This window comes from Labrus mixtus, chromosome 1 (genome assembly GCF_963584025.1).
Source record: "Labrus mixtus chromosome 1, fLabMix1.1, whole genome shotgun sequence".
In the NCBI taxonomy this organism is placed as follows: Eukaryota; Metazoa; Chordata; class Actinopteri; order Labriformes; family Labridae; genus Labrus; species Labrus mixtus.
Window position 1 is genome coordinate 6,133,901 of NC_083612.1, and position 24,894 is coordinate 6,158,794.

General features: G+C 44.3%; 2 protein-coding genes across 3 annotated transcripts; one reads left to right on the top strand and one right to left on the bottom strand.

Annotated features, from left to right (window-relative positions):
* Nucleotides 1-850: 850 nt before the first annotated feature.
* cars1 (cysteinyl-tRNA synthetase 1) lies at nucleotides 851-16,623 on the bottom strand. 2 transcript variants are annotated; one of them, XM_061041768.1, is made up of 23 exons: nucleotides 16,519-16,623; nucleotides 13,984-14,217; nucleotides 12,521-12,612; nucleotides 12,252-12,340; nucleotides 12,033-12,129; nucleotides 11,133-11,231; nucleotides 10,616-10,765; nucleotides 9,705-9,845; nucleotides 8,509-8,597; nucleotides 8,300-8,421; nucleotides 7,885-7,997; nucleotides 7,640-7,768; nucleotides 7,405-7,534; nucleotides 5,973-6,076; nucleotides 5,773-5,870; nucleotides 4,835-5,024; nucleotides 4,506-4,574; nucleotides 4,314-4,395; nucleotides 3,373-3,453; nucleotides 3,104-3,171; nucleotides 2,408-2,467; nucleotides 2,232-2,315; nucleotides 851-2,128 (listed from the first exon to the last, which is right to left on the bottom strand). In XM_061041768.1, exons 1-23 carry the CDS (start codon nucleotides 16,538-16,540, stop codon nucleotides 2,000-2,002), a joined length of 2,472 nt encoding a protein of 823 aa, XP_060897751.1. In that variant the 5' UTR covers nucleotides 16,541-16,623; the 3' UTR covers nucleotides 851-1,999. The 2 variants fall into 2 exon arrangements, with proteins under 2 accessions (XP_060897751.1, XP_060897832.1); XM_061041849.1 differs by lacking the exon at nucleotides 13,984-14,217 and having other exon boundaries at nucleotides 16,519-16,620.
* Nucleotides 16,624-17,940: 1,317 nt separating this feature from the next.
* Nucleotides 17,941-24,464, top strand: pex16 (peroxisomal biogenesis factor 16). The gene is made up of 11 exons (XM_061042163.1): nucleotides 17,941-18,243; nucleotides 19,198-19,233; nucleotides 19,437-19,513; nucleotides 19,984-20,117; nucleotides 21,054-21,154; nucleotides 21,720-21,800; nucleotides 21,928-22,071; nucleotides 22,791-22,863; nucleotides 23,012-23,131; nucleotides 23,494-23,558; nucleotides 23,747-24,464. Exons 1-11 carry the CDS (start codon nucleotides 18,111-18,113, stop codon nucleotides 23,803-23,805), a joined length of 1,023 nt encoding a protein of 340 aa, XP_060898146.1. The 5' UTR covers nucleotides 17,941-18,110; the 3' UTR covers nucleotides 23,806-24,464.
* Nucleotides 24,465-24,894: the final 430 nt, after the last annotated feature.

The following is a 24,894-nucleotide window of genomic DNA, read 5'->3' on the forward strand; positions in this document are numbered from 1 at the left end:
ATATTTGGCTATATGTGAGCTAGTACCCATGACATGTAGAATGTATCAATTTTGCATTGAAATAGTGATTATATCTCTTCCCCGGTTGTTAATGTTTTGCTGCTTTTTCTGTAGTTTTCTTACTCTTTTAATTCAAAATTTTATAGAAAAAAACCTATTCTAAGAATTCTAAGAAGGAGTGCTACCTGGACTCAAAAATGATGTGTAGGTGGGGCGCTGATAGCCTGCCGGTTATGGCGTGCCCCCCCCCCCCATGTATGGAGGCAGGAGTCTTCATGCTCAGCGGCCGTGGGTTCTAATCCAACCCCGGCCCTTTTCTGCATGTCGTCCGCTACTCTCTCTTCAGCTGTCCGATCTTATAAAAGGCAAAAAGGCCCCAAAAATATATCTAAAAAAACAAAAAGGTGTGTGTAGGTTTGAAGGGCTCTTTAGAGTGTGAGGCAAGCGGTCATAGAAAAAAAAGAACAACTCAGGGACTCTCTCTTTAGACAATAAGAATGCTTTTATTTTCACAGAATGGTCATGTGGACTCTCTCTCATCATATTACTGCATGTTGCTATCTGTCAATCTCAGCTACTAACCACATATTTTCCTGGGAGCTCCTGAGCTCTCATTTCTCGTTGGTTCCTTTGGATCTTCTGCTGCTATGGGAAAAATGAAATTCTAAAACCGTTCAGTGTGCAGCCAGCCCGAGGAAGAGACCTCAACGCTGTACAGAAGAAAAGACAAATACAGATTGTAAACAGGAAACGATTGCAAATTGATCCAAGTCGCAAAATGAAGGAGCATCTTTTGGAAGAGTGCATTCAAAGAGCTGTGAAGATACTTCAAGGACAAAACCTTACACCGTTTGATTTCTGATTTTCTTCAATTTATTACTTTCCTTTTACACCGTGGATCTTTTTCTGACATGGATTTGGGTTCGTGATTTACTACAAAAATCTAAGTTCATCACAATCTGTTAAAGGCAGAGTCAGCAGCTTGCCCCTTCAAAATAAAATACAGACTTCTCCTAAAGTGAAGCTGCTCCATCGTCCCTTCTGGGCCTCCATACAGAGACTCTGTCCTCTGACTGGATTTTACTGTTCTGCTTTGTTCTGGTTGACTCGGGATGTTTCTGGGCGGAGCTGGTGTGTTTCCTCCAGCCAATGACAGCGCAGCAGGTGAGTTTAGGAGTGGATACAATTCAGTGATTGGACGCCGTTCAAACCGGTGAATATGACGGACGTGGACGTAGCAGCAAAGAAGAAAAAATATAATCAGAGTGAGGAGAAACACCAAGTGGATAAAGCTCGTTCTAAAACGAGGGTGAACCTTGTGTTGTCTTTTACCCGTGGACTAAAGTTGGTCTACTTCCTGTTGGACGCACAGGTGACAAACACCGCCGGTTAGCTTGCGCTAGCGTGCATTAGCTTGCAGTGTAAGTACAAGCAGTAAACGTACACACTACTTCCTGCAGGGGGCGGGGCTTCTGGGAGCGATGAGCCCAGGAGGAGGGGCCATGTTTGAATGTTGTGTTTACAAGCTGCAACAAAAAATGCTACTGACTCCACCTTTAAACTTCGAACCCCTCACCTGATTGGCAGTGTTACAGACTTTCAGTCCAAAAACATGAACGTTGAAATCGCTGCTAGCAGAATGCTAACGGCGCCTCGTTTCCACAATTTCCCAGATTGGGATCAATAAAGTAATTCTATTCTATTAGCATTGGGCTGCTTTGTGAAATCATCAAGCTGCACTTGAGTTGCTGCTTATTTCTGCTGCAAGACACAAAAGAAGAATGAACTCTCTGTTCCCTTTATTTTTTAAATGATGCATGGCCTGTGTGGACTGATGAAGTGTCTTTTTTTTTTTTTTAACCGTCATTCTTAAAAACAATCTCTGGCTGTATTTTTCAGATGAAAACGAGACAAACGATGACCCCGGCGTCTCCGGGCGTGACATCTATTCTGCAGGTTTCTCTGTGGGGCGGATGGCTTGGGATGGTTTTGCACACACTCAGTTTCCATTTTGGTTCATCTGCAGATACTCGTTGTGCAACTTCTCCTGGGCCTCGTAGAGCTTCCGCAGCTTCTTGGCTTGCCCTTTGCTCAGCTCCTTTCCTTCGGCGTCGTGAGTGGGGAAACCCTGCACACGGAAACGAGAGAAAAAAGAGATTCAAACAAAAGACTGCTCGTGCTTTGGTAACTTCTTTCTCTGAAGTCAGACTCACAGCGAATGAAGAACTTACCGTCTCGTCAAACTGGGAATACTTGTCGGCTTCTTTGCGAAACATTTCACACGGGGGGATTTTCATCTTGGCGAGTTTAGCCATCTGAAACGTCGAGAAGAATCCGTGGATTTGTTCATTAGAAGAGGAGAAACACTGGCGGACTCTTTCTTTATGAAACCATGTGAGAGACTCACCTCCTGTTCTTGTTTCTTTCTAGCAGCCTCTTCTTTCTTCTTCTTCTTCTCTTCCTCCATCTGAAGAAGAAGAAGAACGTTCAAACACAATCTTTAAATACGAGGATGTGGGTATGAAGAGCTAGCATGACGAGGGGGGGAGGGGGGGAGGGGGGTTGACTCCGGGACGCTGCACTTTCCGGCCTTCCCAAGGAGTCGTTGGACTAATCGGACGAACACCGGTGATGTCCCGGCTCTTGTTGCTCTTAAGTCTACAGGATTGAGTTGTGAGGGCCAGAAGGGGCGACGTGGTCGGGTAGGCAGTATCAGCGTCGTGGTCACTACCTGGAGCTCTCATCGACAGATTCTCTCTGTTGAAGGCGGTGATGCTGTTTGGGTTTTGGTGGCGACTTACGGTCATGGGGTAGGTTATGTAACTTATCAGTCGGGCATAATCGGGGGGTCTTCAACTCCTAATTTTCAAGCCGTGTCCACACATGCACTGCTGAAATTTCTAAAAAATTCCTCCTGATAAGTTTGTGTTCACACATGCAGCTCAGTCTTTGAATATCAGAAAGTTTTCTGCATGTGTGAACGAGGCTTCAGATTGATGGTTAACAAACTGCTCCAAACAAAAGACCCCGCTGTGCCTCCATGATTTGAGACTCTTTGCTTTCTTGGAGGTATAATGAAAATAAAAACGCAGGTTCCTCTCACCTTCTTCTTCTCCTCTCTCTCCTTCAGTAGAGTCTCCTTGTCCACTAGTTTCACCACAGTGGGCAGACCTGTAACACAGCCAGCAGCAGTCAGCAGACGCTTTCACATTCAAGTATGCTCGCCTGGAAAAGTTTGGTGTTCACAGCGGGGAGTCAAGACAGGACGCGTAAAGAACGGCGCGGAGGAAAAATGGTGGATGAAAAAGCGTCCGGCGGCGCTCTGATGACAGTCAGACGTTTTGTTGTCAGATATCGATGATCTCACGTTACCTTCATGATCTTCCAGTCGGACTCCGAGCTCCGGTAACGTGTCATCACGGACGACGTCACACAGCTGCAGCAGCTCAGTCACTGCATGAGATTAAAACAATTGAATTATTAGAGAAAGAAGAAACAAACTCTGAAGGTAGTTAGTGTTTGATAAAACGTAATGACCAGTGTTTCACCTTCTCCGATTTGACCCTTCTGCAATGTGACTTATTCACGAGTGAATCAGAGTAGAGCGCAACGCTGACCGCCCACTTTTTCGGCGGCTGGTTCAGGAAGTAAATTTCCCCGTTCAAATCCTCCATTGACTTTTCAGAAAATCCTTACTTCAATATTTATTTTTGCGATGACACAAAAACAAAATGTTTTCTTCTAGGAAGGAAGGCGGGAACTACGTATCCCACAATGCATTGCGATTACAATTAGACCCAACGAACAGCTTGTCTTTATTGTTATGTTTATATATAATGTTTTGTTGCTCTCAGGTAGCTCGTGGTCAGTCGGATGGTTATGACATCACAGCCCGGCTCAGTTCAGTACAGAACGTATTTATTGGCGTTTTCCACTGTCAGAAGTTTGAAATGGGACCAAAATAATCAATCTGTACCGTCCTACTTTTTTTTGCTACCCATCTGTTGGGGCGCCAAGTGCACTGATCCGACCTTCAAGGGCGGAGCTAGACACACTGCTGTCTGTTGATTGGCTCGTCGGTAAACATGTTCTTGGTAAACGTCGTCGTCTTGACTACAGTCAACTCAGAGGTCGTTTTCGGGGGTGGGGCAGAGAGAATCAATCCCATTAATCCCCCGCCAGCCTCGATGTCATTTTTTTGTAATAGTTTTGATTGAGAGCCCCCTGGTGGTGGAACTGACATGCTGCGCCTTTAAGGTTTTTTTTTTTGTTGGAAAATGACATAAATCAATTTTTTTTTTTTTAAATCTTACCTTTCTGCTCTCGGGCAATTTTCCGGACGCCCTCTCTGAAATCGGACAGCACGTTGAGGTACGGCATCACCGTGCTCTCCAGCTGACAAACAGAGAGAAGGACGGCGTTTACATCTCAGACGAGTTTCAGAGATCTGCAGATTCATTTCCGGGTCAAACATGAAGCATTAAACAAAGATCTCTTTAACTCACATCGACGTTCTGACCTTGTCCTCCGACCGGGAAACCGATGGACTCGGATTCTTCTATTGCACCAAATACCTAAAGACAAAAAGACAACGACCCAAACTTTAAAAAACGACAGATGGTCTCCGAATGGAGGCGTGGCGTTCGTATCCTTCTTGGAAGAAACATGAAAGAATCTTGAAAGAATCTTGAAACTCAGTTTATTAACCACATGGAGGATGTAACGCAACAAACATGGCAACCACATTACCGAGTGATACTGGCCCGAGAGGGAGCGTCATCAGCCCTGTTTGACTGCAGAATATGATGCGGGTACAAATTTAAATCACGCTTACCTTGAGCATGTTGGTGAGATACACGGCGATGCTTTCCACCAGCATGCGGTTTGGCTTCAGCTTGGCGCTCTTCCTGTTAGCGATGTAGCTGTTGCTCTGACCGACCAGGACTCTCATCTCCTCCATGGCGGTGCGAGTGTCCATGTTGTCGCACAGCGCCTCGTGGACGGCTGACTTCCTGTCGTAGAAACTGGACGACACGAGAACGCACACATGAAGTTTGTTTTACCCGCTTCAAACGTTCAGAGAAGTCCAGAGAGGACGGAGGGTCCCATCGAGGGGTAAAGCTTTCTGGGACCCAGCCACATCGAGGGCCTGACATTAGCGCTTTACTTTCTCCGATTGCATCAAAGCTTCAGAAACTATGAAAGTAGCATTCCTTTGTGATGGTTATCTTGATGAACTAAACTTGTAAGCTTCGTACATTTTCCCCCCATAGAAATAATTTTTGCCAATAATCTTCTGCTTTCTTTCGAGGGAACCAGCGCAATGCTAACTTCCAGGTTAGCCGACCAAAATACGCCATCCCTGCACCACTCTATTGTGGGCGGGGCCTATTGAATTTAACTTTGAGGACTGTGTATAACCATGCCAGGGCCTGCAACACATTTTTTCAGTTAGCTCCAAAAGCGGATCCAAGTCAGGACGAGGAGGCAAATGTTAGCCAAGAGGCTAACGCTAACGCTAACACCACTAATCCACATTCAATTACATCAGAGGGGGGCCCCGGGTCTTTTCAGGGGCCCAGCCATCTCTGTGGGTGGTCCTGTTTATAATATGTTCTTTTCTTTATAGTTTCCTGTTGGGGTTAATGACTGGCAGGTTTAAAAAGTTATTAAGTTGAAGAATGGTTAAAAAAATAGCATCTAGGAAGAATTTAAGACGATATCCTGTTACAGAAAGTGTTTAATGGATCTCCTACATGTCGACCCCCTCACCTGTTGTTCAGATCCACCTCTGCTGCCTCCCACTTCTCAAAGCGACCGGTGATGTCGGTAGGAGTGCGCAGTATGTCTTTGACATTCAGGAAGAACTCCTGTTTCATTCAGACAAAGTAAGAACAGGAAACAGAAGATCAGAGAAATAGAAATCTCTCGGCGCTGAAGTGAAGAGGTAAATCTGTCACGTCGTCACGTACGTTCAAGAACTTCTCGTACTGGACGGCCGACTCCATCGTGTTCGACGAGTAGTCCAGGGTGTCTTTCCAGGAATGCATCAAGAAAGCCAGACGGAGCTGTCGAGCTGCAGGGGGACGAAGAGTGAAGACGGAGCGTTAAATAAACAAGCTGTTTGCACATCTGCACTCCTGAAACTGTGGAGAGGAGGACTGCTGCTGAAATTCTCAGCTCACTCTGAATAAATACTGGCTGGAGGGAAAAGTCAGAGAGAAGAACTTTACAGCAGCAGCTCAGCCTGAAAACACATCACAGAAGAAGGTATAGCAAGAGGAGCTCAGGCTACACTGGGGTGCATATCATCTTTCACTATCCACTTTACCTTAACCCCGGGGGAAACGTCATGAGGTTAAGGAAAGATGTTAGGAGGCGACGTAATAATATGCGATGTTCTGAAAATGGACTACAAAAAGCGCATCTAAAATAACTTTCCCCTGTGTCTTCTTACCGGTGAAATAATCCTAATTAACACGAGGTTGGGACTGAAATAAAAGAAATATAGACTACCAGGCTACAAGTAAGAAAAGTGAAACCATCAGCTTCCTGTCCAATCAGAAATCAACATCAACATATGTATTAATGTATGAAATTAATTGTTACATTTATGCAAGATATACATAATGTTTTAAACATACAAATGTACAACTGCACAAAACATTCTTAACTGAATGAAACATGTTGAATAAAACATCATCTGGATAAAAATGTGTCTTATCTTTTATCCCTTACATGAGCTCATTCATTTTGGTCGGATGTGCGACTCGCTTTAAATGTTGCGGCCGCAAGGAATTGTGGGGCGTCATATCTCATCTCCTTTCGTAAAGGATGGTCCAGTGTATCCTAAAGGAGGTTATAAAGGAAGCACTGACCCACCTTTCCTTAACTTTTAGAGAATTCAAACGGCTCTTATCATGGCCGCCACTTAAATGCTTCCGGGTCATTTCACTCAGTTAGGAACCTTCTTAAGCAAAAATGACAATTCAACCGCACCCGAGGTCTGCTCAACTCACCCTCTTCTGAGTGAGTTTGACCTTTGACCCTCAGGTTGTTGTTTTACAGCTCCTGTGAGGAACACTAAACAGCTCCAGGTCTCATTTGTCCTCAGTGCAGTTTATATCTTAAATAACAATCAGCCCTCAGGTTGCTCTTCTTGCACATTTGCACTCCTCCTCTTTACACTTTAGATATCTTATGATGACTGATTTTACTGCTTTGTCTCATATTGTCTTGTGTTCTGATTCTGTTTTGTTTTGATTTTACGATGGACTCTGTGTGCTCCTGCTGTAAAACACATTCCCCCTGGCGGGACGATAAAAAAACCTGAATCTGAATGTAAAAACGCGACAGCAGCCTCGGACGTTAATTAACGACGTGAAGCTGAAGCAGAGGAGTCACCTGTGTTTTTCGCCAAAGCGTCTTTAATGGTGATGAAGTTCTTCAGAGATTTGGACATCTTGCAGCCAGCGATCGTCAGGTGTCCGGTGTGCAGGAAGTACCGGACCCAGTAATCGTTCTCAAAGAAAGCCTGGACGAGAAAAAACAAAACAAACAATGTGATCCAGGTGAGTATTTCACTCCGTTTCCTGTTTCAATGTTCTCTGCACAAAAAGTTAACGAGTCAGCTGTTTACCTCAGACTGCGCCAGCTCGTTGTCGTGATGGGGGAACCGGAGGTCGAAGCCTCCCCCGTGGATGTCCATGGACTCCCCCAAGATGGATCCGGCCATGGCCGAACATTCGATGTGCCAGCCGGGCCGCCCCTGAAAGAAACGCATCAAGAAACGTTCCTCATTTTCGTTCTGTTTTTTTAAATAAACTTCATCCCTGTGAAGACGTTTTTTTTTTTGTGTCTCGGTGTAACAGCGACGACTCTCACCTTCCCCCACGGAGAGTCCCACGACGGCTCTCCGGGCTTCGACGCCTTCCACAGGGCGAAGTCATTGGGCGACTTTTTCTCACTTAATCTGTCCGCTGAGATGCTCAGATCGCCTGCAGGAAGACGGGACGCAGAGGAAGGGGCGGGTTGTTATTAGTGATGGGGCGTGGCTGTACACTATGTTATCTACTTTAACCGCCTCCAGGGACCCGAGAGTCAGGGATGTTTATTTTGGGGGTCACGGGGTGGACGTTTGGGACCCCTGTTTTAGACAGCGATAAAGCTGTGACACTCGATGTGATGTCACAAATGATGTGTTTTTTAGGCCCCTCAGGTTCCTGGATGTTGTTGTGAATGTGCACACGGGGTCTTTAAGGGAGTAAGAATGAAGTTCTTGAGGCTGAAACGTACGCACCCTCTCCCTCCTGTAACGCTTTCTGATCTCCGACCGCCTCTGGCACCAGTTTGGCGTACGAGTGCGTCGGACTGGAGTCAAACTTTGCGGTGTCGAAGTACACGGAGCCGTTCGATTCGTACCTGGAAACATCAGAAAAACAAAAAGATTATTACCAATAAATACGCAAACAACGTGGAGGTTTAAACACGAGCAGTTTGTTGACTTACCCGTAACCGTTGGAGATGACCTTCTCCACAAAGTCCACGATCTCGGGGACGTATTCACTGACCCGGGTGAGAACGTCTGCGGGGAGAACCTGGAGACCGCAGAGACGATTTATTAAAAACAAACACACACACACACACACACACACACACACACACACACACACACACACACACACACACACACACACACACACACACACACACACACACACACACACACACACACACACACACACACACACACACACACACACACACACACACACACACACACACACACACACACACACACACACACACACACACACACACACACACACACACACACACACACACACACACACACACACACACACACACACACACACACACACACACACACACACACACACACACACACACACACACACACACACACACACACACACACACACACACACACACACACACACACACACACACACACACACACACACACACACACACACACACACACACACACACACACACACACACACACACACACACACACACACACACACACACACACACACACACACACACACACACACACACACACACACACACACACACACACACACACACACACACACACACACACACACACACACACACACACACACACACACACACACACACACACACACACACACACACACACACACACACACACACACACACACACACACACACACACACACACACACGATCATGAGTTTAGTTCATTCTGTCCTTGAACCGAACCGGACTGAACCGGACTGAATGAACCGGACTGAACCGGACTGAATGAACCGGACTGAACCGGACTGAATGAACCGGACTAAATGAACTGGACTGAACCGGACTGAATGAACCAGGCTGAACCGGACTGAATGAACCGGACTGAACTGGACTAAATGAACCGGACTGAACCGGACTAAATGAACCGAACCGGACTGAACCGGACTGAACCGGACTGAATGAACCGGACTGAACCAGACTGAATCCGAATGAACTGGACTAAATGAACTGGACTGAACCGGACTAAATGAACCGGACTGAATGAACCAGACTGACCCGGACTGAATCCGACTGAACTGGACTAAATGAACCGGACTGAATGAACCAGACTGAACCGGACTGAACTGGACCGCTTGGTGGAACTTAGAGATCCTCCTTGGTCTTGTCTCACTCACGTTCAGAGCCTCCATGTCTTTGTGGTACTCGCCCTCCCAGTATTTGGGCAGAATAGAGAAGATTGAATTCTCTGTGACTTGACTTCCAAACTGTTTGTCCAACCAATCAGCGAGCAGGTCCTTGGAGCTCTCCAGCAGTGCCTTAAAGAAACAAACACACACGCCAACGTTCAACAAATCAGGTCATCAGGACGTCTTTGCATTTACATTTGACTTTAATTTATTTTTAAATCCTCACTTAAAGCATGTTGGACCGACGGAGAAGAAATCAATCAGAGAGTTCAGGGTGAAAATATGAAATAACTTTGTAATTATTCCAGGACCAATAAGACGGAGGTAACAACGGGGATGGGCCATGATTTCAAATATTCAAATCATCAATTTATAGAACATCAAAGTTTTCAAGCAACTTTTATCTTACGATCAAAAGAGCACGCCACAAGTCACCTTCAATCTGAATCTGGAGGTCAGGGTTTAAACTGTCTTCCTGTGATGATGAACAGAGGCGAGTTTCCAATCGCGGCAGGTCGCGTGTATTTGCGGTCATGGCGGCGCATGTGTCAGCATTTTAAGCTAGTATTTTGGTCGCACAGGTATAAAGGACGCAGCCAACTTTTTAGATGAAATAATTATTTTACAGTAAGTGGGGGAGAGAAGGTAAGCCGAGAAAAACGTGTTTGGGTACACAAAAATATCTGTGCACATGTGAGCAGCGCTGATAAAAAAAGCCTCGGAAATTTCTTCATCCTTTGAAGAATCTGACTGGACCCTGTAAATAATAACCTGCCCACACGTGAAATAAATCAGCTTGAACTGAGCTCTGACATGTATTCCTGAAGTTATATAAGCATCATCTTTGTTCCCAACGAGAGGGAAGTTACTGTACATACACCAAGTCCTCTCAGTCTCACCTGGGCCAGAGGTTGAACCACCTCGTCTGATGCTTTGCTGTCCATCGCTGCCTGCAGAGGCTGCAGAGCGGCCGTCACAGCGGCGTCCAGCCTCTCCAACATCTGCTTCTTATCTGGGTCCGTGGTCGACGCCAAGCCGGTCTGAAACGGCTGGAAAACAGAAAAAAATACGGACTTGAGCTTGAATATTTATTTTCTCGTCTTCTGACACTCTTACAGTTCACACCGACACAGTCACACGCTGATGGTAGAGGCTGCTGAGTAAAGAGACGGAGGAGTGGGAGGAGCTTGGTGTTCAGTGTATTGCCCAAGGACACATCGGACATGTAGCTTCAGGAGCTGACGTTCTGGTTAAGAGACGATTGACTCTACCCACTGAGCCACAGCCGCCCCATGATAAACACATTCACTCGTGAGAAACCAAAAGATGTGAGAACCATTTCCCATGTTCTTCAGCAGCACCGTATAAAAATCAAGGTCTTAGTGAATCCGGCGCTGACCGGGAGTTAGTTCTCACCCCTCTGGCACTCAGGACGTCCTGCAGGATCTGAGCAGGTTGGGGTTTCTTCTCCTTGTACTGATCCAGGAGGAAGTTCTGCCGCGCTCTCTTGATGATCTGACGGAGAGAAGCACAAACACGAAGCTTACACGAGTCCCAGAGAAACAAACAGAAAGGAGCACATCCTGAAAAGAAATGTGAAAGATTGTTCCTTCAATCAAATATCTGAACTTTCAATTAAACATGATGACGTATTAAACTAAACCTTTCAGAGAGGGGACAAAGGCATGATCAGGTGTCTTGCTCAAGGGCACCTGGTTAGTGCTCAGGAAGTGATGTGGCACCTCTCCAGCTACCAGACAAACCAACCGCACCGGGACTCGAACTAGCGACCCTCAGGTTCCCAGCAAAAGTCCCTACAGACTGAACTTCTGCTCAAAATATATCTGTGTGTCCACCCATGCGTCCCTCTGCTGCATATAAGTGAAAAGTGTGTGTGTCAGCACGCCCCCCCACAACTCCCTGACTTGCAGACAGCAGAGGAGCAGCTACACCAAACACGTGTTGCAGAGATGGAAGCGGGTCAAGAGAAGTGGTTCAGATAGAAGTGATTGTACCCGACCTAAAAAGCCTCTGCATGTTTCTAATAAGCTCCACGAGCAGAAACGTGCTCAAACTAGGATCAATATTGGAGATGCTTTTGAAAAATGGAGAGAGGTTAGAACACAGAAAGGTTTACAGACCGATGCAGAGCTGGATAAACACTGAAGCTTCAGAGTCCACCACATGGTGACCTGAGTGAGCATCGACTCTAGAGAGGAGGGGGGGAGACAGCTCTCTACAATGTTTAGAATTTGGACTGCAGTACCCATTTTAAACACTAGGGGTCAGAGACTCTTTGTTATTAATGAGACTTACTTTGTCATCGATGTCTGTGATGTTCATGCAGTACAGGACGTCGTACTTGAAGTAATCCCGCAGTATCCTCCGCAGAATGTCGAAGGATATGTACGACCTGAAGAGACAGTTTAGAGTTAAATTCTACCGACATGAGAAAGAGAGTAAAGTGGAGTGACAGGAATATAAATGATGCTAGAGGAGTGGATGACGATCTCATCCTGACGACGCCACGTTTACCTGGCGTGTCCCATGTGTGAGGCATCGTAAACCGTCGGCCCGCAGCAGTACCACGTGACCTTGTTCCCGTTCTGAGGAACAAACGGCTCCTGAAACACAAAAGATCACCATGACAACAAGTCGACTGACTAACACGTCAAACACCTGAAAACTGATTAAAAAAAAGTCGACACATTCTTCCTTTAATACATCTGACTTTTTGTGCAACATGAACATCTCGTGTGCATCCTGACAAACATCCTCCACGAGATAATCTCCCCTCCTCTCACCTTGGCTCTGGTCAGGCTGTTGTAGAGCCGGAGTTGGGGCACGTCTGTTCCTGCTGGTGGAGACCAGGGGGGCTGAACCCGCTTCCCTTTCACTGAAATGAACAAAGAAAGAAATCATTGAAACTAGAGAAGCAGAGAGAATCACTCCCATGATTCCCCGCCAGCCTCGACGTCATCTTTTGTTATTGTTTGATTGAAGGCCCCCTGGTGGTGGGATTTACATACTGCGCCTTAAAGTGGGTAATTTGATGATTAACATTTTATACCCTAAAAACAAAGAGGTTATATTCAAATGACAGATGAGAAACACTGAGGGATTAAACTGATTAAAAAGTTTAATCTCACTATACTAATCGTTTTTTTTTACATCACATACAGAGTTCAACAGGGGCCGCCCACTTTTGCAGCGGCTCTGGCTCCAGAAGTAGAGTTTTACAAAATCCTTATATCAAGAGATTGAAGCCTGTTACCAAGACTACCAGCCGCCCCTATACTTGTGACAATAAAACATTTGATTCGGCGCAAAAACTGCGTTAAAAAAAAAAAAAAAAACTGAGAAAAGGTACTGTGTACACATTTTTCATCCAGAGTTAAGGAACTACACATCCCACAATCCATTGCAAATGATACCCTTCTTCTTTAATACACGTGTTGTCGTTTGTGCTGCTGAATATATAAATCACATTCACTGCAGCATAACAACGTTATTAGTACATTTACTGTTAGCCTGTTCATTACAGACGCAGACGGAGCGGGAAAAATTGGCATGGTAACAGAAAGCTCCATCAAAACATGCACAAGACTTCTGAAACATCTTTTGGAGCGAGCTGCATGAGTGAACTTTCCCGGAAGTGTTTCCTGCCAGCCCCCCCCGTAGTGAATTTCCCGCATGAGGTCGAGGTGAGCTGACGTGAGAACGCAGCAGGTAATACTCAGGAGCGTTCACAGCAAGCGAGGGGACGAGCAAATGAGGTCGCGGTGATGATGTTTAAATCCTGTCACCGGTGTGAGAGCGTCTCAGATGTTGCTCACTTGGGAATAAAACTCCTTCATTTTGTTTTCTTTTGGCGTGTCACTTCTAGAAACGTTCAGGAGTGCATGTGTGAAAGGGTTTCAACCTTTAAGACACCTAAACTATGTGGAGGGGTTTTAAATCACCACACTGACCCTTTAATGAAGAAGCCCGTTAAAGCCAGGATGTTAAAGCCACACAGCATGCAAATGTGCGAGTGTGGTTTTGTCCCAGCTGCTGCCTCGATGTTTACACAGCGATAAGTTCAGCGCTCAGCTACACACACCCGGTTACAGCACGCTGCGATCAAAGCTCGAGTGAAATCATTCTGCCAGGAGGCGCTGTGGGTTCATGCATGTGAGTGTTTGCAGAGGGGCGGGTTGGAGCTGCTTTCAGGCCTTCAGACAGCCTCACACGTCTAGCCTGTTCATGCCGTTGTCCGTCTACTCACAGCTGCTGTCAGGGAGGAGGAGGAGCTCCAGCTGCAGGGACGCTATGTGTCTGTACCAGCGCAGAGCGTGGACATGGTGTGGGTCTGGGGGCCTGCGGAGGAGCTTAAAGACTTTCTGGTCGGTTTGGGAGGGGGTGAACCCAGCCAGGTAGCTGCGAGAGATTAGGTAGTCATTCAGGGCCGCCGCCAGCGCGGCCTCCTCATCTATCTGTAGCAAGAAGCCAAACTCAAAGGCTGCGGAAACAACAAGACAACAAGAGGGCAAACAGTCGCAAAGAGTTACCGACAACAACAGCCTGTGAAGACACCAACAGGAGCAGCAGCACACCTTTAACCTGGACTGGACTGAGAGTAACCACGGCGATGACAGGATCAGACTCACAGCACACACACCGACTGAGTTCAACAGAAAGTCAGAGAACCAAACTCACATTAAGGAACCGAAACGGAGTTCAAAAGGAAACAGATAATAAGACACAAAACACCTCGAAACCGACTCAGAGCCACGTTAGACCTCTGATAAAACAAGATACACACACACACAAGGATGTCAACATTTACAATACGACAAGTTTTAAATGATACAATCTGTTTTTTATTAAAGAATTTCAGAACTCGTCTACTTTCTTTTTCAGTGCCTTGCTGAAAAGTTGAAAGATTTTCAAATTGAGCGCTCGGAGCCGCCGCACTAAAAAGGTGGAACACATGATTAATATGAAGATAAACCCTGAGCTAAAGAACTGAATGTTTCTGAATGATTCATGACATTTTCTAAGGCGACTTGCTCGGCCTGTTGCCACCGCGACCCGACCTCGGGTAAGTGGAAGAAGAAGGACGGATGGATGGATGCTGAATAACTGTTCTGCAGAAATGAACTCGACATTAAACTCAAGAAATCTGATGCTTCAGGGAACTTTTCATTTGAATGTGTCTGAACAACAAATACATAAAACAAATGACCTAAAAAGTAGAAAAATGTCCGTCAATCAAATTCCCCTCCCCCCCAAATAACAACTCTTGATCATGCAGGGACAGAAAAGCTGTTCTAAGAATGAAACACTCACTGTGTGAAACCAAAACATCATACTGAAACCTAACTTCTGCCCCCGTGCATAACAGAAAATAAAACTGAGTCAGAATGAAAGTGGCTCCAACAGACTAACAGCAATAAAAGGGTTTATAGAGAGGGAGAAAGTCCAAGACGGTGGCACTGTGCCTCCATCTTGATATTTATTTAAGTCGTTCATGCAGCTTTTAAAGCAAACCGTCGATAACGTGTGAAAACAGCAGACTGAAAGAAAGACGTGCAAGTCAGAGTCACGTAGACCACAAGGTTCTCGGAGACGACATCTATGAACGAAGACCAACAAACACTGAGTGACAAACCTGTTGACACACCTAAGGGTGTCAACAGGTTTGATGCCTCAGTACTTTTTCACTCCACATATTTAAAACAATAGCACCTGTTTTTTTTAATGATTGATAGAATCAGAAAGTAGGGCCTGACCACAGATTGTAAATATTACTGGATGAAGCCTTAGTGACGTCACACGTCTGTTCCTGCAGGGGGCGCTGCAGTCCTATCGATGGCGGTCTCCATGCTGGAAATGCTGTCTCAGTCTAACTTTCAACCTAACGACAGGCTGAGAGCTGGAGCTGAGGCGGGTTTTAAACCTCCTGACAAACCGTTACACCGCGCCCGCCTGTCAATCAGGTCAGCTACACGATATATAACTATGGATAACATGCTAATTTATGCTGTGAAAACTGATTTTTTTTTAATGGGTGTGTATGTGCTTTCCTATGCTTCTGCAGCCAGCCTCTAGTGGACACTCGGTGAACTGCAGGATTTTGCACTTCCGCATTGGCTTCATTTTTAAAGACCGGAGGTTGCCGCTTGGTTTCAGCGCAAGGAAGCTGTCCACTTGTATATACACTCAATGGTTTCCTCATGTTATCTATTTAAATTTAGTATCATATTATTTCAAATCCAGATGTTTTGAGTCTAAAACTGACAACAATACACACTACAGATATTCATGTTTAATAATTTTAAACATAAGAAATATGTTATCATATATTCATATTGACTGATTACATTAAATGTAGGGAAACATTACCATGTTACGCCTTATTACATTATTACATCACAATAAAAATAAGTTATAACCCTTTATTTTTTTTAGCCCAAAGACTTTTATTTTTTAAATGAACGGAAGTACATTAATGTCAAAACACTCCAAACGAAATAGCGTTTTAAAAAATAAACATTTTAAACGCTGCAAATTCGTGTTTACTCCGTAAAATAAATAAAATACTAGTGTTTTATGCCGGATTGAAGACAGTGTCATTTATTTTCTATAAGAGCTGTTGAAGCTTCTTCATTGATCTTCGTGTTTAAATTTACACATCCCGCTGAATTACCTCACAGTTTAAATGTGCAGATTTTTAAAGGGCGTATCATCCTGTTACCGGTTACCTTTAAGATCATATCAATCAAATAAAACGTCTTTAAGGTTAAAAACAAACATTTACCTGGCTCTCCTGAGGTCGACATTACCACAGTGCTGGATGGTTGGATGCTGATGCAACAATAACGTGTCCGGAAGAAGAACCCGGGTGCAAAACATGCATTCAGGTACTGGCTGAGTAATTGGAAAAATGAGTTTTACAATTGAGAAAATGTATCTTGAAGGCTTCGATTAAGCTTGAAAATGATCGGCGGCGTGAAAGGGCCATTTGAAAGAATAATAAAAGAGCTGTTTATTTCAGAGAGCAAAAAACTTTGATTATTAAATTATATTTTTATGAGAAACAAAACTGAGAATGTTTTAATCTCGGAGAATTCCTGAGTTTTGTTTCTAAAAAAATATATATAATCTCCAAATTTCCCTTTTGCGAAGATTCATGACATTTATGATCCAAAACATTGTGAGTCTAGTTTTGTAATTGATTGACTTTATAAGACAAAAAAATGTGATTTTGGTTTCTCGCAATCTTTTGACTTTGTATTCTCAAAAGTTCTGAGTTTGGTTTCTCGTAAATGTACGACTTGATGATCTAAAGAATTATTGTTCTTCCTGAAAATGTACATCTTTTAAAATCAAGACTCAATGGTCAAATAAACTATCGTACAATTTTAACTGGAAGTGTTGGATAACATTTTGTAATCCAACTTGCTGAATTAACAAATTTAAATGAGTTTACCTGAAATTATTTTATTGTGTTCCTGCGATAACGTATACATTTCTCTTGTTTTTCTCGAGATCTTGACTTATTTATCTCAGTATCTCGGAAAAATGTAGTTAAATAAAATGTATACATGTATGTTTGCGTAGGTCATCTGTATTATACAACCTCAAAATAAAATAATATTACTTATTAAGGAAAATAAGGAAAAGTATGGAAGCATTTTTTATTTTAATTTTTATTTATTTTTATTTTTTGGGGCTTTTTGTGCCTTTAATGAAGAGATAGGACAGTGGATAGAGTCGGAAATCAGGGAGAGAGAGAGTGGGGAATGACATGCGGGAAGGAAGCCACAGGCAGGAAGCGAACCCGGGCCGCCCGCTTGAGACGACAGCCTCCATACATTGGGCGCGTGCACTAACCACTGCGCAACCAGCGCCCCATGGAAACATTTTTTATTCTGAAATTTCTGAAATAACCAGGTAATTATCTTGGAAGTACAAATTAAGTTTTTATGGAAAATTTAAAAATGTGCAGTTTTTTTTCGAATACGCTTCATAATTTATTGTCAGGGAATTACATTTAAAAATTATATTTTTTCATACATGGAATTAAATCTCATGTATTTAAAAAAAAAAGAAGAAAAATCGTGATTAAATCGTATTGTGACACATATCGTATCGCGAATTAACGTCAGACACAGGATAATCCGAGCGGCACTTGAATGCAGCGTGAATTCTTACGCAGTAAAAAGGAACCAATGTATGATAACCTGATCACCGGGGACGTAAATAACAGTCGGACCAGAACGAGGAAGTGTTTCCTCTAAAAGTACAGGTGAAAACAAATCTAAAAGTCGTCTCTAACGGCGGTTTTTTCCCGGTAACAGCGGCTAAATGAAGCGGTTATCTGTGACCGTACAGTAAATTGAAGCGGAAATGTCTCACTTCAAAGAGCACATCGACAAACTGAGTCGTTATTTTGATCGCTACACGGAGTACGTGAGGAGAAATCCAGCTGCTACAGCACACCTGGAGAGCACGGTGCGGACCCTCTCCTACCTGATCGCAGGTCAGTGACAGCAGCACTCCTATTAACAATATGGAATTCATTGTTTGAATGACCAGAAAACAATATCAAACTGTAAACATGTTTTATTTACAGTGTACTTAGTGTCATTTTCAAAATATAAATATAAAGAACATTATAAACATTGTCATTTTATAATATAGAAGAGATGAAAACTGGAGCAAAAAACTTTATTAATTAAAGGAGCAGTATATAACTCTGACCCCTAGTGTTTAAAATGGGTACTGCAGTCTAAATTCTAAACATTGTAGAGAGCTGTCTCCCCCCCTCCTCTCTAGAGTTGATGCTCACGCAGGTCACCATGTGGTGGATACTGAAGCTTCAGTGTTTATCCAGCTCTGCATGGGTCTGTAAACCTTTCTGTGTTCTAACTTCTCTCCATTTTTCAAAAGCATCTCCAATATTGATCCTAGTTTGAGCACGTTTCTGCTCGTGGAGCTTATTAGAAACATGCAGAGGCCTTTTAGGTCGGGTACAATCACTTCTATCTGAACCACTTCTCTTGCCCGCTTCCATCGCTGCAACACCTGTTGACCTGATAACTGCTCTCATATCTGGCAAACCGAGGGGCGTCCAAAACGGCCGTGTGGGGGCGTGTCTTAAAAGCGCCTACCTTCTCTGGTCCAAACAAATCCAGAGCATTCAGGACTAGAATCTAAAGTTAGAAGGTTTGGTTTAAATTCGTCCCTACAGGCTTGGGGGGGCCCAAAGCAGTTCCCCGTCCTGCGTGTTGACAGAGAGCTCCTCTGTAGTTTCTTCTGTCCGGTTCGATACTCTCAAACGTTAAATAATGCAGATTGTGTCGTTTGAAAACACATGGTATTAAAAGTTATCCAAGTATCTAAATATAACAACATAAGATGAGTTTCACTTTAACAAACACGACACACTCACTTATGTATACAATGTTTCATTTATTTTTTATTTCACTTTCAGGCCGATTTGCAGATTCCCATGTAATTTCTGAACTAGGTAAGTAAAAGTCACTTTTTGTTTTTTTGCAATAATTTGAATTTGATGCTTAAGTTGCTGATTTTATTTTATTTTTTAAGTTTATGTTTTCAAAAAAAGTCTCTAAAATGTGTTTGTTGTATCTTAAAAAAAAGAGTAAAATCTAAAGTGACATAACTGAAATGAGGACAAACGTGTTGTTTATTACGTTGTGTCTTTTTCAGTGTACTCTGCCTCCAACCTGCTGGTGTTGTTCAATGACGGCATTCTGCGTAAAGGCCTGAGATGTGCCTTCCCTGCGGTGAGTGATTTTCTCATAACATCTGAGAAATTATTGCTAGCTTGATTTTTTTTTTTTATAAAGTCCAGTGTCGGGCTGGAGTTTTTCAGACTGAGTGTCATGTGTGAACACAAACAGCTGAATGTTTCTCTCTTCACCCGGAGTTTCTCCTCCAGCCTCCTCGTATTTATTCTGCAGAAAGTCAGAGTGAGCTGATGTGAGAACGCAGCAGGATGTAATCAGGAGAATTCACCTGGAGCGAGTGGGAGGGGGTGGTGACGTTTATTCCCTGTGATCGCTGCACGACCATAGACTGTCTGCACGCCATGCGATTTATTGTTCAGCACTCGGCAAACACGTCCATGACCAGTGGACTGACACTGGCTTAAAATCTACTTAATGAGTAAACATTGTTAGTATTGTCCAGTTTCATGTCAGTGTTAGGACTGACCCCTCACTGTGTGTGTGTGTGTGTGTGTGTGTGTGTTCAGTCTCTCTCTCAGCAGAGACTCCAAACCTGGCTCTCCGTGTTGGAGTACGTGGAGGTTTTCCTGGAGATGGGCGCCTGCAAGCTGTGGGGGGAAGTCGGCCGCTGGCTGGTGATCACACTCATTCAGATCTTTAAGTAAGAAATCTTTCTCTAGTGACCTGAAGAGGCGTTTGCATCATCAGCGTTTTTTTTATTTTGTTTTTTTTAGAAAACTAGAAACGGCTGTTCTCTCAGAATCCACCGGACTCAACTGACAAAAAAAAGTAATTTTCATTCTGCAGAACTCAGCATCAGCTGATCTCCCGCTGCCTTGATCTGTTTGTATTTTTTGTTATTGTGAGACTTCAGTTTGGATCCAACTCAATGTTTGTAGCTCAAATAAACATACAAGATAGTGTTAGACTCAAGCAGCAACCTCCGTTGTTGAGAAGTGAAGCAGATGCTGAAGTTTAAAATCCTGCAGTTCCTCAAGTGTCCACTAGAGGCTGGCTGCAGAAGCACAGGAAGTCACATACACACCCATTCTAAAAAGTCTGTTTTTACAGCAGAGATTAACATGTTTACAGCCTGGTTCAAAAAAACAAATAGGTCTGATTAGCTCATGTCTCGATCGACACACACTGTGGGACTCCAGCGCCCCCTGCAGGAACAGACGGCTGACGTTGCGTTGTCTGTCTACGGTGTAGATTTGATTGATATAGACAGAAATACCCAGATCATTCATGAGGGTACCTTCTTATATTTGTTGTTGCCGTCACCCGTCTGGTCACTCAGGCTTCAAATATTCATATTTACAGTCTATGGTTAGAGCAGCTGGTGTGTTCTGCTGCAGAGTATAATGAATGTTTTTGTCATGGAGTCTGGTGGCTTTGCAGAGAGTGATGCTTCCTCTAAACAAAAGATCTGTCTCTGAACGGATCCTTCCTGTAATGTTTTCAAACTCTTCAGTTTCTGTCTCGTGTGTTTTGACTCCGAGTGGGACAATACTGTTTTATGCTTTATGTATTGTTTAACATTTCTCGCCAGCTCTCCAGTCTTTGATCAACTTTTTCTTCCACCCTTGACCTCCAGGGCAATTTTCCGCACCGTTCTTCTTCTGTGGTACAAATCCGGCATCCAGACTTCACCTCCCATAATCCCCCTGGACCGAGGAGCCGAGCTTGTCAGTGAAGGTCAGTTCTCCTCTTTCTGTCTGCTATGAATTCCTTTGGGTGAACAGTAAAACGTTCAAGAAAATGTGTGCTCAAACAGCCCGTTTGGAGATTTTCCCTTCATGACATCACAAAGGGCAGTAGCCCCTCCCCCAGGTGGGTGACACTCCCACAGCTAGGTGTTTGTTCTGCCCTCTGAGTCTGCCTTCTTAACGTAAACAATAGGACATGGAGCGAGAAAGCCCGAGTACACCCAAGCCCTTCCAGAGAGGGGGCGTGGTCAGACACAGCTCATTTACATATTTAAAGGTACAGACACAGAAACAGCCTGTTCTGAGCAGGGCTGAAATAGAGGGGTTTATAGACATGATCAAATACAGGATCAGAGTGGATTTAGAACAAGAAACTTCACACACATGTTTTGAGGAGCTCTGAGACTTATTTACACTGAAGAGGAGGAGAATATGTGACCTTTAAAAGTTGTCTTTTAATGGCAAAATAAATCAATCGATGCTGCTCTAAACTACACAAGCTGAGTCTTAGATTAATTTAAAAGTGACTATGTTGTGTTTTCCCTCCTCCTCAGACGACGAGAACAGAGAGCAGCAAAACGACGTCTGCTTCGTGGGTCAGAGATCAGGGCGGGTCGTCCGGCGACTCGGCAGCGGTGAGAGTCGTTCAAATGTTTAAAACGGATAAGCAGTCTGTGTTTGAATCATTAGCTTGACATCATGTTTATTATCAGGGCCACAGCAGGATTAACTGATTGCCCCCCCCCCCCCCCCCCCCTCTAGCTCCGTCCCTGCAGGCTCGGCTGTGGGGAGCACCGAATAAGAGCAGCGGCTCGAACAGAGAGACGCTCGACAGCAGACCGACAGAGCTCAGGCTGCGGGAGACCGTCGCAGAGTGTTTGTTCATCAGTCGGCCGCTCGTACACCGTATCCTTTTTGTTGTCCCCTCCATCAGTTCAAACAGCTCTACACCACACGGGGGGAAACGTCTCTGACGCTACTCTACGTTCTTCAAGAGAAAATATCGTTGAAATGTGTTTCTTTTTTAGTAAACATTGAGACGAAATGTACTAAAAATTTTAGTGATCCGAGTACGATTGACTCCAAAAGTCCAGTTGATTAGTGAGTCCGCTTGAAGAGGTGGTCTCGGGCATGTTTCATCAATCAATAGGAGATGTGAATGCAACCGTGCTCAAACAAGGAAGTGGAACGCTCTATGACGTCATTCTAAGCGGCTCCTGGCGCTTCACAAAGCGTGGTATCCTCTGAGCTGCACCGTAGATGTGGAAATAGGAAGAGGGTCTTGTTGACATCTCAGAAATAACAAAAACATCCACAGATAGCAGGATGGACTCAGCAAGCGGGGGGGGGCGGAGGCTTCAGTATGGAGGAGGTGTGGCCAATCAGCAGTTTGTTTTACTTTCATGTTGGAGCTCAAGGGCGACATCTACTGGATCAAAAAGTCGCACATTCAATGTTTGGTGGCACTGGTGACTCAAAGTGGGCGGCCCAGGTTCGAATCCAGCCTGTGGCTCCTTTCCCGCATGTCATTCCACTCTCTCTCTCCCTGATTTCCAACTCTATCCACTGTCCTATCTCTCCATTGTCTCTATCCGATGGTTTTTCTTTAACCTCCCTCTCATCAGTGCTCTCTCTCGGGCTCTGTGGGAAACACTCGTGGAAGCCGTGGCTCGTCTCAGGAGCCGTGGAACTCTCCAGGTACGGAGCCTCCTCTTCTGCTGTATTAGATCTTAAATATCTTTTTTATAAATGACCATGTTTTCAATGCTGAGTCAGATTATTTATCCTGTAAAGAGGAGAAAATGTACAAAACAGAATCTGAATCTTTTCCCGCCCTCTTGTTTAGTTTTGCGGTGCTCAGTGAGGCAAAATTTCAGAACCGATGGGAGCGAGCCGAGATGAGGAGGAGAACTTTCCTGTTGCTCTACTACCTTCTGCGATCACCTTTCTATGACAAATACTCAGAGTGAGCACTTTGAATCTTTTTTATATTTAAGTTAAAAGCAATGGGATGTCAGGTCCGAGGTGTTCTCAGTCTGGAGGGCGATCGATACCTCGCAGGAAGACGGTTTTTAAACGCCAACAGACTGACGACGCCCCGCTTTATATCACCTGCAGCTTGCACGTTTTAAAGACTTTTGGAAGAATTTCAACACATTCTGAAACTACAGACTTTTAGCTTTCAAAGGAGACCCTATCTGTGCTTGTAGTCCATACGGTTCAGAATAGCCTGAACGTTTCTCACCCCCATGTCTGGATAAATATTTGTAAGGACTTTGTTTCCTCTAAATTGTTTTTGAGCTGTTTCCATGTTTTCTTCATCCGCAGGGAAAAGATCCTCTTCCTGCTCAGACTTCTGGCCGATCATGTTCCAGGAATCGGACTCATCGCGCGTAAGTATCAGATCGTATCTGCTGCATAATGCTCTTTACATGTCAACAAAATAATAACGTTGCAGTGAGTCAGTCTCCATAGAGCCCCGTGTTAAAATGTCCAACTTTACAGCTGCAGTTCCTCCAGTGTCCACTAGAGTCTGTCTCCTGCAGGTACATGATCTCTGCGTCTGTCTCTGTCTCTTCAGGTCCTCTGATGGATTACCTCCCCAGCTGGCAGAAGATCTACTTCTACAACTGGGGATAAAATCTGCTGATTTTAAGTTTTTAAAAAAAAAACTCCACAAGGAGACGGCGAGTAATGAGCCGTCAGCGCAGAGGACAGAGACACTTTAATTCCCTAAAAAAAAAGTAATAAATTAAACTGCGAGGAAATGAAGGAGGACAGACGTCTTGATTGATTTTGTCTGTTTCTGAAGTCAAAGAGATAATCATGAAAATATTTTGTAATCTTCAGTCGACTCTGCACTTTGCGTCAGAATCACGTTGGAGGTCTTCCTGCGCGTCTATAACGCAGAGAACATTTCCTACCTAAAATCTCTGGTGTCTTAACGCCTTATTCCCGTCCTGAGCGCCGCCCTCACTCCGATGTGTTTCCAGGAGAATGTGTGAACAGATTTGTGCAGGAGAGAAATCTCTCTCAGGAGCTGCTGTGGAGAGAGAGAGAGAGAGGCACGCTCAAACAACTCCCTGCAGCTCGTTTCCAGCAGCAGGAAGAGGAAGTTATGATACATCAAGAGCAAGTGGAAGTGACATCACCGAGGCAGATTAAAAACCTGTTCAAAGCTGCATTGTGTGTGTGTTTGAGTCAAAGACGACAACACAGCGGAGGTTTTCCATCTTTATTAACATACTGAATAATTTCCTTTTTTTTGTAACCTACAAATAAATAGTTTCATCCTTTCAGTCCATGTTTGTTTCTTTATTGGAGGTCGTTTGTCCTCGAGGGTTTGTGGGACACACATTAACGGGGAAAATACGACAAACCGGTTTCCAGACGTCTCGACTTCCGAGAACAGATCTATAAATAACTCGTTGAATGAAAAGTCTGCCAGGGAGAGAGGAAGTGATGTGTGGAAGCTCTCACACTGATGTTGTTGTTTTTATCTGCCTGCATGTAATCACAGTTTTTGTTTCCTTCTTCCAACTACGTCCAGCTGCTTTTGGATGAAGCTCCAAATTTATTCTAGAAATGAAAAACAAACTGAAGTGCAGCCGCTCCACAGATGGAGGTCGGTGCTCTTAGAGAAGGACCTCGGGCGTTCTGATTATGATTCAGCGGACTCCTCTCAGGCCGGATCCAAAGAGACTTCTGGAGATTTCATTTGGTCCCGTT